At 43.7% G+C, this 15,462-nt stretch overlaps 1 protein-coding gene across 8 annotated transcripts in view; it reads right to left on the bottom strand.

Annotated features, from left to right (window-relative positions):
• Positions 1–15,462, bottom strand: part of mettl22 (methyltransferase 22, Kin17 lysine) — a 101,675-nt gene that overhangs the window by 13,715 nt on the left and 72,498 nt on the right. For all 8 annotated transcript variants that reach the window (XM_072481269.1, XM_072481275.1, XM_072481273.1 and 5 more), the window contains 2 exons: positions 10,381–10,461; positions 965–1,067 (listed from right to left, as the gene is read on the bottom strand). In XM_072481269.1, coding sequence (XP_072337370.1) covers positions 965–1,067; positions 10,381–10,461 — 184 coding nt within the window. The remainder of the gene's footprint in view (positions 1–964; positions 1,068–10,380; positions 10,462–15,462) is intronic.

The following is a 15,462-nucleotide window of genomic DNA, read 5'->3' as shown; positions in this document are numbered from 1 at the left end:
CCTCCTTTTCTTAGACCTGCCCGAGGAATGTACAATATTGAAAGCCCAGAGCTACGGTGGAAAACAGTGCTCCTGGCGATAATGCCTGTGGTTGTACCTATGCCTGGACTGGCAGTGTATTTCCAGATGTCCAGGTTTTTACTGCTAGTGCTCACCTCTCGTTGTCACTCTGTAGTGGAGTGGGAACAAATGAATAAGCCTGCTTTGGGGAAATTGACTGATCAAATCTACAAAGGCTAAGTGAGGTTGCTAGTAATTCTGTCCCCTCTATGGTTAACTTCCAACGAATAGGCTACTCAATCCTCATCCCAGTAACATCGCTGACATCCCTTTTCATTATGTGTCTAATGCTGAACATCCACCATTAGGGAGGTAAAGAGAAAAATAAAAACAAAAGCATAAGGGGGAAAAAAGTAAGAGTAGAAAGAATTAGAGACATGAGTGAAAACAAAGAGAGGAAGAGGCATAAAGGCAAAGGAGGAAAGCTCAACAATGGTGCATAAAAAGATGGGCAGGGACCTTGAAGGGAGGAAGGAGAGAGCAATGAAAGATTAATTTACAATATAACTTTGGCATTGGAACAGTTTGTGTTTCACATGCACAGTTATAGTGGAAGTTCATCCTTAATCAGAAGCAGCTTACTCACTGGCTGCAATACAACAAAACCCCAACTACTCGAAAAGGTTGGATACTCTGCCTTAGCTGATTTGAACAGTAGCATTGCTGAAAATTTGCATTAAACAACTTTCCCTCGGCAGGACAGCAAGAACTTGATGAACTTACATTCTCCACTTACTGTATGTTTATTAATTTTAGCAAGACGAATACCAGCTAACAGTAATTTTTGACGTAAAATAAACAGGATTCTATATACGTTGCAGATACTTTTTTTTGCAAGATTTTCACCATAACCATGAAAAGGCAGATTTTAGTCAGTTCTTGTGAATTTCCTTCTTAGACTTACCGTTTCTCTACGGAAAGATATATGGTGCTTGGATTTTTCAAATTACTCAAAATTCTGTAGATTGTCTGAAAAAATGCATCTGTCAAATTATCATCGTAGAATACTGGAAAAGAAAATGGAAAAGGATAAATTTAATGCACTGTAAATGGAACGGAGTGCCTCAACACACATACTCAATGCTCACGCTAAAAATGAACACAACCCCAAATGACTCCACTTCAGACTTTTAAGGCCACTTGACAACCACTTCAATCCAATATGTTGACTGGATGAGATACTGATATAAACGAGCAAACAAATCCAGAATCAAAGGTGTAAGAATGTGTGGTGTTTGTTCAGCACTCTTCTACCAAAGATGAGAGTTGAAGCATTATGGAACGCGTTTGAGATTAGATTGGATGGCACGGTTGTACAGTGGTTAGCACTGCTGCCTCACAGCACTAGGGACCCAGTTTCGATTCAGGCCTTGAGTGGCTGTCTGTGTGGAGTTTGCACGTTCTCCCCATGTCTGCATGGGTGTCCCATAGCCCAAAGATGTGCAGGCCAAAGTCAATACTTGGGGTAACGGGAATAGGGCGTAAATGTGGACCTAGGTAGAGTGCTCATTCGGAGGATAGGTGCAGACCAGATGTGCTGAGTGGCCTCCTTCTGTACTGTAGGCATTCCATGGATTCTATGATCTGTACATTTCCTTTGAAGAGTATCAGAATCTGTATAATACATGCATCAGATTGCAGACTGCCAAGGATCCCTCACCATTAGATATACACATGCTTTAACTGGTGTTCATGTTGATAGCCCTTTAAATTACTCTAATGACTCCCGTGTGAAAGAGTCCTTTAGAGTAGATTCTGAAATGGTGGGCATCTCTTCAGCCTCTATTCTGAAGGATCAGATACAGAACACCACGCACTCCTTCCCAGCTTAATTATTCTTAGCCTGCCCTTTTGGAGAGGTTAAAATAAACTTTGCACCTTTTAAAAAACAAAATGTGCGTCACTGGAAAGAAACAAAGACAATGTTAATGATTGTTATTTGCTGAAAAAGGCTCAAAATTGAATGGGCAAAAATGGAGACCTGCTGCAGGCATTGACCAATCATCCATGTGACCAAAGAAACAAGAAAACAAGAAAAAAAAAAACTTGTATTCAAGCCTCTTCAGCAAACTTGTGAAGACAAAGCTGACAGTCAAAAACCGAGGTTAAAACTAAAATAGAAAACCAATTGACAAACAAGAGAACTAATCCTGAGCAATAATTAGACACTCAGACAAATGGCAGGAGAGAAAAGCACTAAAGGGGCAGCATGGTAGTACAAGTGGATAGCACTGTGGCTTCACAGCGTCAGGGTCCCAGGTTCGATTCCCCGCTGGGTCACTGTCTGTGTGGAGTCTGCATGTTCTCCCAGTGTCTGCGTGGGTTTCCTCCGGGTGCTCCGGTTTCCTCCCACAGTCCAAATGCGTGCAGGTTAGGTGGATTGGCCATGATAAATTGTCCCTTAGTGACCAAAAAGGTTAGGAGTTATTGGGTTACGGGGATAGGGTGGAAGTGAGGGCTTAAGTGGGTTGGTGCAGACTCGATGGGCCGAATGGCCTCCTTCTGTACTGTATGTTCTAAAGACTGGTCAGAAGTTATAATTTTGATAATGGAACAATGGAGGTGAAGCCTTTCTGGGTCAAGCCTTAATTGGCAAAATGCAGATTTTCCCTATAGGATTAAAGTGGAAGTTGCAGCATGGATACTATATTGGTTCAGAGCCACAAGTAGTGAGTAGTGGTGAATATTTACTAATCAGAAAGGAGTCATTAAATCATAGAATCATAACAGCACAGAAAAGGCCCTTTGGCCCTTCATGTTTGCGCCAGTCAGAAACAACCACCTAAATATTTGAATCCCATTTCCCAGCACTTGGCCCATAGCTTTGTATGCATTGGGATCGCAAGTGCACATCTAAATACTTCTTAAATGTTACGAGGGTCTCTGCCTCCACCACCCTTTCAGGCAGCGAGTTCCAAACTCCCACCACCCTCTAGGTAAAAATGTTTTTTCTCACATACCCTCTAAACTTCCTGCCCCTTGCCCACCTGCCCCTTACCTTAAATCTATGCCCCATGGTCACTGATCCCTCCAAGGGAAAACGTTTCTTCCTGTCTACTCTATGCCCCATATAATTTTATGCATCTCAATCATATCCCCTCTCAGTCTCCTCTGCTCCAAGAAAAACAATCCAGGTCTATTCAATCTCTCTTTTCTAACCAAAACTCTCCAGCCCAGGGAACATCCTAGTAAATCTCCTCTGCACCCTTTCCAGTGCTATCACATCCCTCCTATAATGTGGATTCCAGAACTGCACACAATACTCTAGCTGTGGCCTAACCAACGTTTTATACAGTTCCAGCATGACCTCCCTGCTCTTAAACTCTATGTCTTGGATAATAAAGGCAAGTATACCATATGCCTTCTTAACCACTGTATCGACCTGCTCTGCTACATTAAGGGACCAGTGTACATGCACACCAAGGTCCCTCTGATCCTGGGTGCTTCCCAGCGTCTTGCCGTTTATCACGTATTCCCTTGCCTTGTTTGTCCAAGTACATCACCTCACACTTACCCGGATTGAATTGAAATTTGCCACTGATAAACCCATCTGACCAGTCTGTCTATATCCTCCTGTAATCAATGGCTATCCTTCTCACTATTTACCACCCCATCAATTTTTGTATCATCCCCAAACTTACTGATCAACCCTCCCACATTCACATCTAAATCATTTATACAAACCACAAACAGCAAGAGCACCAACACTGATCCATGCAGGAGCTCACGGGACACAGACTTCCAGTCAGAAAAAGGAGAGAAATATACAATGGAGTCTCTCAGGGGTCAGTAATGGGACCACTCCACTTTCTGATAAACATTAATGACCTGGATCCTGGAATAAAGAGCATAATTTCAAATTTTGCAGGCAAGAGATTCAAATTACAACGAACAGGAGGAAAGTAGGAGCCATCAGGAGGACCAAGATTGATGGAACGAGGGCAAAGTGATTAAGCCCAAAGTGCAACAATAAAAAATGTTTCAGCTTCTAAGGTTGTCTTTGACAGATGATGTGTGCCACATGGATTATGATACTACTAGGAAGTGACAGAATGACAACTTGGAGGCTCATAATGGAGATGGTGGCACTTGATGGAAGATCATAGAATTTACAGTGCAGAAGGTCATTCAACCTATCAAGTCTGCACGAGCCCTTAGAAAGAGCACCCTACCCACGCCCACATCTCCACTCTATCCCCGCAACCCAGTAACCCCACCCAACCTTTTTGGCCACTAAGGACAAATTAGCATGGCCAATCCACCTAACCTGCACATCTTTGGACTGTGGGAGGAGCACCTGGAGGAAACCCACGCAGACACGGGAAAAACGTGCAGACTCCGCAGACAGTGACCCAAGCCCGATCTATATAATAGTGACAATAGGCAGTGTGGTGTCACCAGGGGCTGTGTGCTGGAAGTCTGGTATTTTTCTCATAATACTCTTCAGTTTCTGGAGTTAACCTAGAAGTCACATGGTAGACTGGGGAAACACCCATCAGGAACCAGTGCAACAAGGATCAGCTGTGTGGCCTTACCAGACTATATAAGCAGAGCACGGAGTCCTGTTGGGTGCGGAGGCCAACTTGGGGAAGGTGCCTTGGAGAGTGAAGAATTTGCTGCGTGCATACTGCTGGTTTGTGGTTCTACAAAAACCCAGATTTGTACGGTGTTGAGTTTTCCCTGGGAAATGGATTAGTCGTCCAGGCTTAAATAGAGATCTACAGTGTATAAAGTTAGGCTCAGAGAAGAGCTCAGTGTTTATTTGCTTTCTTTTCTGTTTTGCTGAGTATCTGAAGACTTTTAAATAAACAATCCTTTATTTTTGTATTTGACAACAAATTCAACCATTGACCTGAGTAAACTCCACCTTGCCTCTCACCATCCTCAGCCCCTTGCGACATCACAGCAGATAACTGTGGAAAATGGAATAAAATTAGATGGTGGGATTAAATGGAAATTCTGAGTGGTAAAGCAGACAGTACAATGATTACATTTTGTGGCTCCTGAACTGGGTGTGGATTTGTGCAATTGACTTATTCAGTTATCCTTAGTCAAACTGGATAAGGCAGGAAAAAACCTAGCAGGGCATGTCACTATTTGTCCATTTATAGGATTCTAGTGGATCTCCTGCAGCACTGTTCAAAATGAAATTAGAGGGTGTGCCATTTAAAGAGTGTGCCATTTAGAAGGCCAGGAGCATTATACAATCTAATCTACAATGCATCAGGTTCTGCTAAAACTCAGCTGTGTGTAACAAAGAATAATTGTTGTTTCTTCTTTGGTAAGTTAGACACTGCTTGCAATAATCAAATAACAAGATGATTGAGAGAGTATCAAGCGCTCACCGCTTGAAACAATCATTTGGACAGCAACTTCTGCTAACTTTACATGCAGCTAAATGTGCAAATCAGAAAGTTGCCATCCGGTACTTCACTGAGATACTCACCATTAAAACTAATTGAATAGTGTGAAGTTATTGTACTTAGATGATACATTCCTACAGCAGGAAGAATTCAATTTTCCTCTCTTTATATTGGTCTGTGTATACGATTTGACATTGATACTTCCTGGTTCAGATTCTGTACTGCTCATTAATGATTCTTCAATCTGATTGGTCAATCACATGGTTGCTTGCCCCATTTGTAGAGTTCCTACATTCCTTGCAGAGTGAGCTTTGGCCAAATGACTTTCTAATTACAAAGCTCCCAGTGCAAAGCCATAAAGAGTCGGTGGGCAAGTATAATTGGGACAACTGCAAAATCAGATCCATTCTGTTCACTGCAGTCACTCGGAGCATAGCACTTTGTCAGGCATTAATTTTTCAGTATAATCAGCATAGAGTCATGGAGTTTTACAGCACAGAAAGAGGCCCTTCGGCCTATTGCATCCGTGCTGACCATCAAGCACGTACCTATTCCAATCCCATTTTCCAGCACTTGGTCCGTGACCTTGTATGCAATGGCATTTAATAATAATCTTTTAAGAATCTTTTATTATCACCTGTAGGCTTACATTAACACTGCAATGAAGTTACTGTGAAAAGCCCCCGAGTCGCCACATTCCGGCGCCTGTTCGAGTACAGAGGGGGAGAATTCAGAATGTCCAAATTACCTAACAGCACGTCTTTTGGGAGGAAACCAGAGCACTCGGGAGGAAACCCACAAAGATACGGGGAGAACGTGCAGACTCCACACAGATAGTAACCAAAGCCAGGAACGAACCTGGGACCCTGGAGCTGTGAAGCAACAATGTTACCCAATGGGCTACCGTGCTGCCCTCAAGTGCTGATCTAGACACTTCTTAAAACTTATGGAGGGGCCCCCTCTTCTACCACTTTTTCAGGCAGTGAATTCCATATTCCAACCACCCTCTGGTGAAAAGGTTTTCCTCACATCTCCTCTAAACCTCCTGCCCATCTCAATAACTATCCCAATCCAATACGCTTTAATTTTACACGCTAATCTCTTATGTGGATCTCCTGCAGCACTGTTCAAAATGAAATTAGAGGGTGTGCCATTTAGAAGGCCAGGAGCATTATACAGTCTAATCTACAATGCATCAGGTGCTGCTAAAGCTCAGCTGTGTGTAACAAAGAATAATTGGGACATTGTTGAAAGACTTCCGAAAGTCCAAATAAGTCATCTCCACTGTCTGGGTCCCTCTCATCAACTCTACTAGTTACATCCCTGAAGAATTCCAGTAGATTTGTCAAGCATGATTTCCCTTCGTAAATCCATGCTTACTCTGTCCAATCCTTTTATAATGAATTCTAGCATTTTCCCTACTACTGACATCAGGCTGACTGGTCTATAATTCCCTGTTTTCTCTCCGCCTCCCTCTTTAAATAGTGGGGTTGCATTAGCTACCCTCCAATCCATAAGAATTGTTCCACAATCTATCGAATCTTGGAAGATGACTACCATCCACTATTTCAAGGGCCACTGTCTTAAGTACTCTGGGAAGTAGAATATCAGGCCCTGGATATTTATCGGTCTTCAATCCCATCAATTTCCCCAACACAATTTCCCAACTAATACAGATTTTGTTCAATTCTTCCCTCTCACTAAACCCTGTGTTCCCCAACATTTCTGATACGTTATTTGTATCCTCCTTTGTGAAGACATAACCAAAGTATGTGTTTAGTTGGTCAGCCATTTTGTTGTTCCCCATTATAAAATCCCCTGTTTCTGACTGTAAAGGACCTACATTTGTTTTCACTAATCTTTTTGTCTTTACATATCTTTAGAAGCTTCCACAGCCATTTTTTTGTTCTCCATAAACTTACTCTCATACTCTATTTTCTCCTTCTTAATCATTCCTTTTGTCCTCCTTTGTGATTTCTACACTGCCCCCTATCTTCAAGTCTGCTATTTTTTTCTGGTGAATTTGTATGCCTCTTATTGGATCTAATACTATCTCCAATTTCCTTTTTAAGACATTGTCTGGCCACCTTTCCCATTTTTTTTGTGTCAGACAGGAATGAACAATTGCTGCAGTTCACCAATGCACTCACTGAATGTTTTGTTGACTGTTTCTTGAGATTGTCCTTGGGTAACAATCCAAAATACCATGATTTTGAGTGTCAGTATAAACATGAACGTTCTGGTTCAGGGTTGGGCTCTTTCAACCCATCCCCCTCCAAAGACCTGGCTAAAATATCAATGGTGAGCCACAATCCTTTTTTTTCTTTTTGTTTTTATATATTTAGAGTACCCAATTATGTTTATTCCAATTCAGGGGCAGTTTAGCATGGCCAATCCACCTATCCTGCTCATCTTTTGGGTTGTGGGGGCAAAACCCACGTAGACACGGGGAGAATGTGCAAACTCTACACGGACAGTGACCCAGGGCCGGGATTCGAACCTGGGTCCTCAGCACTGTAAGCAGCAATGCTAAACACTGTGCCACCATGCTGCCCTATGGTGAGTCACTGGGAACAGTGTTAATGTCTTTGGGAAAGATGTCTCCCTCTATCTTGGAAGGAAGTCATGTTTTAGAGAGCTGTCGGCCAATTGGATGACTGACAGGTCTGTAGTCCTAGCAACGGCAGGCAGGAGTGATGGCCCCTGCTGGGACAACTGGCAGTCCCAATGATCTGGTAAGTTCCACAAAAGAATGAAAGATCAATGGATAAGGTGTATGTAAAATCAGATGTGTGAAAAATATGGAAATATGCATAATTGATTTTAGAAACCAATTTAATGCCTCATAGTTATACAATAGTCTTAAACATGACAAATTACCAAAGGCACTTCATAGATGTACAATTGGGCACGAATGGATTCTGCATTGAAGATGATAATGGTCTGTATTTTGCTAAAGCTAGGCATCTCAGGTGTGTTGTTAGTTAGGCATCCTTCTTCTCAAAACTATTTTGCACCATAACCTGCTAGAAATGTGAACTGATAAGGGGCATAATTTCCTAAGGAGTGGCAACTGAGTCAGGTTGCCACTCTGTTTGAAAGTATTTACCTGAAAATACAGCCAATCCCATCTTGCCCAAACTTCTGACTCAGGTCGGGCAAGATCAATGCAGTATGGCCTGTTCCCAGGGCCTAATGTCAAAGGAAGCTCAGTCGCAGTTAAGTAGGCCATGTCCCCTTTTTTTTGTTTTACAGCACTGGTTGCTGTAAACCAGTTTAGTTTAATGGTCTTTGTCAAGCCAGGGAGAAGATAAGTGTATAGGAGTAGGTAAAGGTTGGGTTGGGTCTGTTGGGGAGGTCAGGAGCAAGGCCTTGGGGCGGCGTGGGGAGGTTGGTAGTTGGGCCATGGGGCGGGGAAAGAACCCTGTGGGAGTGAGGAATTGGTGGGGAGAAAGTCACGTAAGGTTGGGTGGGCTGAGCATTCAAGAGTTGGGGGTTGTGGTGAGAGAAAAAGTCCCATGGGAGTGGGGAGGAGTCGTGTGGGGCGGGTAGTTTGGTGGTTGGGGATCTGTTGTGTGGATGGATCCACCAGGGGCTCTGGGTATTAGGAGAGTCCTGTTGAGGGGGTGGGTGGGAAGGAAGAGTTGGTGTGGGTCTGTACAATAGTTACCTAGAAGCTAGAAGTGGTTTTAATCCTTCTCATATTTTCTAGATAACTATTGTGTAAGACATTTAGAGGCATCCAAAGTTTGTAATTTAAATCTAATTTCCGGATGGTTCCCAGTGCAGGGTCAGTGCCCAGAGGAAGTTTGCGCTTCCTGCGCAACTGCAGTGCAAACCCTACCTGGGAAGGAACTTCCAGTGCAGAAGGGGGGAGGGGGGGGGGGAGAGCCCAGAGTACTTTAGGGAACCCCCAGTTACATTGATCTGGAGCTTGGAAGTTACGACATATGGTCATGGCGAGGGCTATGGGGCATCTGGGATTTTAGTGAATTGTGGGACCAGCAGTACATTTTCTTGAGATTTAAGGGTAGAGAAGGAAGCAGAGGATAAGGGAGAAGGAAAAAGTGAGAATTTGAATCAAACTAGGTTCAGAAAGAGAAATAAAGGAAAAGAAAAATTTAATTAAGAAAGTGGAAACAGGAGACACTAAAGAAAAGTATAAAATAATTGCAATTTGAAAATCTCTAACAACAATTTACTCCATGAGAGAACTCCAGCTGGAGATTTTAAAAAAAATTTAAAGTGCCCAATTCATTTTTTCCAATTAAGGGGCAATTTAGCATGGCCAATCCACCTAACCTGCACATCTTTGGGTTGTGGGGATAAAACCCACGCAAACACAGGAGAATGTGCAAACTCCACACGGACAGTGACCCAGAGCCGGGGTCGAACCTGGGACCTCGGCGCCGTGAGACAACAGTGCTAACCACTGCATCACCGTGCTGCCCAACTCCATTTCTCAGGCAGCCTATAATAGTGATAAAATAAATAAGTTATTATATCTAGTCTTCTAGCTATCGTAAGAGGTGTAATCACCAGCTACAAGGTGGTATATATGTATATAAAGCCACGAATGTCATGTTATAAAAACTTCACCTTCCTACATTTGGAAAGATACTGGTTTCTTTCAAAACATTCAAAGACACTAAAGTACTTAAAAGTTCTGCAGTATTTTTTAATATAAATTTATAGTATCCAATTCTATTTTTCCAATTAAGGGCAATTTATTGTGGCCAATCTACCTACCATGCATATCTTTGGGATGTGGGGGTGAGGCCCATGCAGACATGGATAGAAAGTGCAAACTCCACATGGACCCTGGGCCGGGATCGAACCCGGGTCCTCGGCACGGTGAGGCAGCAGTGCTAACCACTGCGCCATCTTGCCGCCCCAATAGTTCTGCAATATTGATGTTTTAACACAAATATATTTGTATATAATATAAACCTCCTACCATCAGCAGCAAGCAGCACATTGGTATGATCATACAAATGAGCTATTTCTTCTTCTGACCAACAATATGGGTTTTCAGTGTCTGGAACAAAAAAGATGAAATAATGTATCTAGCAATTTCCACTTAAAAAATTTAAAAAACAAATTGAAAGGAAAATCAAATAGGAATATGGCAATTATTATTGGCAACATTAGCAGGCCAGTAATTAACTCATTGACAATTATTTCTAGGATACAATTTACTTTAAATTATGCTATTAATTTAATTAACCAGTAGACAAAAGAAACTAAAGACATGGGGCGAAATTCTCCCCCAACGGCGCGATGTCCGCCGACTGGCGGCAAAAACGGCGCCAATCAGACGGGCATCGCGTCGGCCCAAAGGTGCGGAATGCTCCGCATCTTTGGCGGCCTAGCCCCAACATTGAGGGGCTAGGCCGACGCCGGAGGGATTTCCGCCCCGCCAGCTGGCGGAAATGGTGTTTGTTGCCCCGCCAGCTGGCGCGGAAATGCGGCACATGTGCGGGAGCGTCAGCGGCCGCTGTCAGTTTCCCGCGCATGCGCAGTGGGGAGAGTCTCTTCCGCCACCACCATGGTGGAGGCCGTGGCGGAAGGGAAAGAAAACCCCCACGGCACAGGCCCGCCCGCGGATCGGTGGGCCCCGATCGCGGGCCAGGCCACCGTGGGGGCACCCCCCGGGGTCAGATCGCCCCGCGCCCCCCCCCCCCAGGACCCCGGAGGCCGCCCACGCCGCCTGGTCCCGCCGGTAAATACCAGGTTTGATTTACGCCGGCGGGACAGGCAATTTCTGGGCGGGACTTCGGCCCAACTGGGCCGGAGAATCCAGCGGGGGGTCCCGCCAACCGGCACGGCCCGATTCCCGCCCCCGCCCAATCTCCGGTACCGGAGACTTCGGCGGGGGCGGGATTCACGGTGGCCAACGGCCATTCTCCGACCCGGCGGGGGGGGGGGGGTCGGAGAATGACGCCCATGGTCAGAGAAGACAAAATTAGTAAGCTGGAAATGTTAAAGAATGGCCCTCACAGAAGAAATGGGGAAATAGTCACAGCGGTAGTAATTTGCCTTTATATAGTTTTATTAATGCAGAAAAATATTACAAGACACAAGGGAAAAAATTAGTTTGGTCAAAATGTTAAGTTTGAAAGGAGGATCTTAAAAGGAGGAAAGGGGAGGTGGAGAGTTTAGGGCAAAGAATTTCAGAATGTGGGATTCAGGTGGCTGAAGGGAATAACTGTGGGATTCACAAGGAGCTGGAGTCAGTAATAGAGTTTAGTGGGCGTAGGGTTATAGGACTGGATGTCATCGAAGCAAAGAAGAGAATTTTAGATTTGAAGCATTAGAGAACCAGGAGCCAATGAAGAGTGGGAACATCTGTCAGTCCTGCCATCCCCAGAATTAGTCTGGTAAACCTTCTCTGCACTTCCTCGATAGCAAGAACATCCTTCCTCAGATAAGGAGACCAAAACTGCACACAATATTTTAGGTAGGCACTGTATAACTGCAGTATGACATCCCTGCTGCTGTACTCAAATCCTTCCCCCATGAAGGGCAAAATACCATTTGCCTTCTTTATCGCCTGCTGCACCTGCATGCTTATCTTCAATGACTGGTGTAACGAGGACACCCAGGTCTCGTTGCACATTCCCCTCTCCTAATTTATGGCCATTCAGATAATAGTCTGACTTTCCGTTTTTACTACCAAGGTAACTTCACATTTAAGCAAATTGCTCTGTGTCTGCCATTCATTTGCCTACTTATCAATTTGTCCAAATCACACTGAAGGATCTCTTCATCCTCTTCACTGCTCATCCTCCCATCTAGCCTTGTTAGTCTACAAATTTGATTATATCACATTTTGCTCCTGCATCTAAATCATTAATAGTTTTAGATTTTAGTTTTAGATTTATTGTCATGTGTACTGAGGTATGGTGAAAAACGTTGTTAGGCGTACCGGCCAGGCAGATCGTTCCATACATGAAAAACATAGGAGATATGATAAATACACAATATGAATACAGAGACACAGCCATTGGGTGAAGCATACGGAGTATAGTGCTACAACAGTAGAGAAACTGCGTGGTGAGATCAGTCCAGTCCATAGGAGGGCCATTCAGGAGTCTGGTAACAGCGGGAAAGAAGCTGTTTTTGAATCTGTTGGTGCGTGTTCTCAGACTTTTGTATCTTCTGCCCAATGGAAGAGGTTGGAAGAGAGAATAATCCGGGTGGGAGGGGTATTTGATTACGCTGCCCACTTTCCCAAGGCAGCGGGAGGTGTAGGCAGAGTCAAAGGATGGGAGGCAGGTTAGTGTGATATACTGGGCTGTGTAGTAATAGATGTTGTGAATAGCTGGTGTCCCGGCACTGATCCTCGTTGTACCCCACTCGACGTTGCCTGCCACTGAAAATAAAGCTATTTATTCCTACTCTTTGTTTCTTGTCTGTCAACCAGTTTTAAATGCATCTCAATACACTACCCCTAATCCCAAGCTCTTTATTTTACACACAAATCGCTTACGTGCGACTTCGATGAAAGCCTGCTGAAAGTCCAAATAAACCCCATCCACTGACTCCCCTTCATGAACTCTACTAGCTACATTGTCGAAGAATTCCAGTACATTTGTTAAGCATGATTTCCCTTTCATAAATCCATACTGACTGTCTGATCCTGTCATTGTTTTTCAAGTGCTCTGCTCTAAAATCCTTGATAATAGATTCTAGAATTTTCCCCATGACCGATGTCATGCTTAGTGGTCTATATTTCCCTGTTTTCTCTATACCTCCCTTTTTGAATAGTGGGGTTATGTTAGCTACCCTCCAATCCGTAGGAACTGTTCCAGAGTCTAATGAATTTTGGAAGATGATTACCTCTGCATCCATTATTTCTACAACCACTTGCGTAAGTGCTCTGGGATGTAGATTATCAGGTCCTGGGGGTTTATCAGCCTTCAATCCCAAAACCATTTCTTTACTAATACAATCTCCTTCAGTTCCTCCCTCTCACTAAACCCTGTACTGTATTTTCCAAAAATGGAAGTATACAGTTTTCTTGCGCTGGAAGAAGAAGTTAAGAGTAGTGGATGTGAAATAAGAAGACTGCAGAATCAGAGTAAAGGCAGATCTAGAAAGTGAGATGAGGATCTTGAATTCAATTGCTCAAGTCAGCGAATCTCAATAGCAACAAAATGCTTGTTTTACTCAGCTCCAGATACTTCTCAGAGATGCTACTCCAGAATGCTGACAGCCTCATTTGACTTGTGCCGTGTTTTTAATATGCTGTCACAGCTGAGACGTATAAGATCAATTTCTTCTTTTGGAGGCAGCTGCAAGTTAAGAACTGATTCTGGGGTCTCAAACTCAAAGGGATTTTTCACCCACGTCTGCTCTCTCAGAATCATAAATTTCTCCTCTGGAAAGTAGCGACCAAAATTGCCGATCAGGGTAGCCAGATGCAACTCAATAAGGCTTGCCAATCCATTTACAGTTTCCTTACTAATGCTGTTTTCTTCAATGTGTCGTAGCAGTGTGGGAAACATGTAGTAGTTTTGGCTTTGCACTCGCAATTGCCAAACTTTCAATATCTTTTGGAAAGCTTTGATTTCTTCAGAGTGCCAAAAGCAATCATCATCCTTCCCTTGCAATTTGAGGTTCAGTTCATTTAGAACTGAAAAGATGTCTGCAAGGTAAGACATTGCTAGCATCCAAGTTTCATCAGCAAACGAATCAGCCAGAGGGGACAATTTCTCGAGGAGGAAAGTGTGGATTTCATACCTCAGTTTGTAAACTCTGAGTAGCATCCAACCCTTTGACAGCCAACGTACTTCTGTGTGGAACAATAAATGTGTGTGCTCAGCCCCCATATCTGAACACAGAGTGTCAAAAAGTCTGGTATTGAGTGGGCTGCGTTTAATGAAATTCACAACTTTCACTATTCCTTTCAACACCACTTCAATGGATGGAATTCCGTTCGTGCCAGTGCCTCATGGTGAATAAAACAATGATTCCAAACAATTTCCGGACCAGCTGCCTCCTTAATCCTGACAAGGTTGCACAATCTGAAACGTCTGTACTTTCATCCAGTTGTATTGAGAACGCTTGTGCTGATTTTAAATGAGAAATAAGCTGGGCTACTAAATGCTCAGCAATATCAGAAATTCGGCGAGCCACTGCGCTATCACTAAGTGGGATGCATTTCACTTTTTCAACGAACCTCTCATCCATGACCGTACGAACTATATCTAATGCTGCAGGGAGAATTAATCTCTCTGCTATAGTGAGGGGCATTTTCTCTTTAGCTATCATGTAAGAGGCTAATTGTACATTGTCGTTCAATGTAACATTTCTGCTGAGGACTTCAGCCGACGATTTAAGTTCTCGTTGCATCCTTTGAAAAAAATCAAGAGGTTTGTCTTGAACTCGCCATGCTTAGTCTTCAAATGCCTTTGAAGTTTTGAGGGTTTTAAACTTTCATTTGCCAGCACTTCCCTGCATATAACGCACATGGGCCTTGCATCTTGATTTGCATTGGCACAATTAATAAATCCATACCTTAAAAAATTGTCTTTATACTGCTTTGTGCCTGATTTCAGTTTCTTCTTAATGGGCTGTTCACCAGAGGCCCTGGAGCTCACGCCAGCACTGCTTTGTCCTGGTGTGGACCCTCCTGAACAGCTCACACCAACACTGCTTTGTCCTGCTGTGGATTCTCCTGAGCCACTCTCTTCAGCAGGTTTAGTTGTGAGATCCTGGCCTGTTTGTGACTCTGGTCCTCTCTTCCTTAAACCAAAACGATCCATTTTAAAATTTACTGTCCTGTTGCTTGTTTGCTGCCGTGGTATTATAGGTATTACGGTACCTGATAGGCTGAAGCACCATTGGTGAAAACTGTATGCTTTCTATTGGTTAGGATGTATGGTAGCTCCACCCTGCTAGGCAGGGTATAAGAACCCGTGCCGCCCCAGCAGCCTTCATTCTGTACCTGAGCTGCTGGGGGGAACATCTAGCTTATTAAAGCCTTCAGTTGGACTACAACCTCGCTTTAGTGGTCATTGATCGTGCATCAGCT

Source organism: Scyliorhinus torazame, chromosome 17, assembly GCF_047496885.1.
Source record: "Scyliorhinus torazame isolate Kashiwa2021f chromosome 17, sScyTor2.1, whole genome shotgun sequence".
NCBI classification, from domain to species: Eukaryota; Metazoa; Chordata; class Chondrichthyes; order Carcharhiniformes; family Scyliorhinidae; genus Scyliorhinus; species Scyliorhinus torazame.
This window is presented reverse-complemented; position numbering and strand designations above follow the sequence as displayed.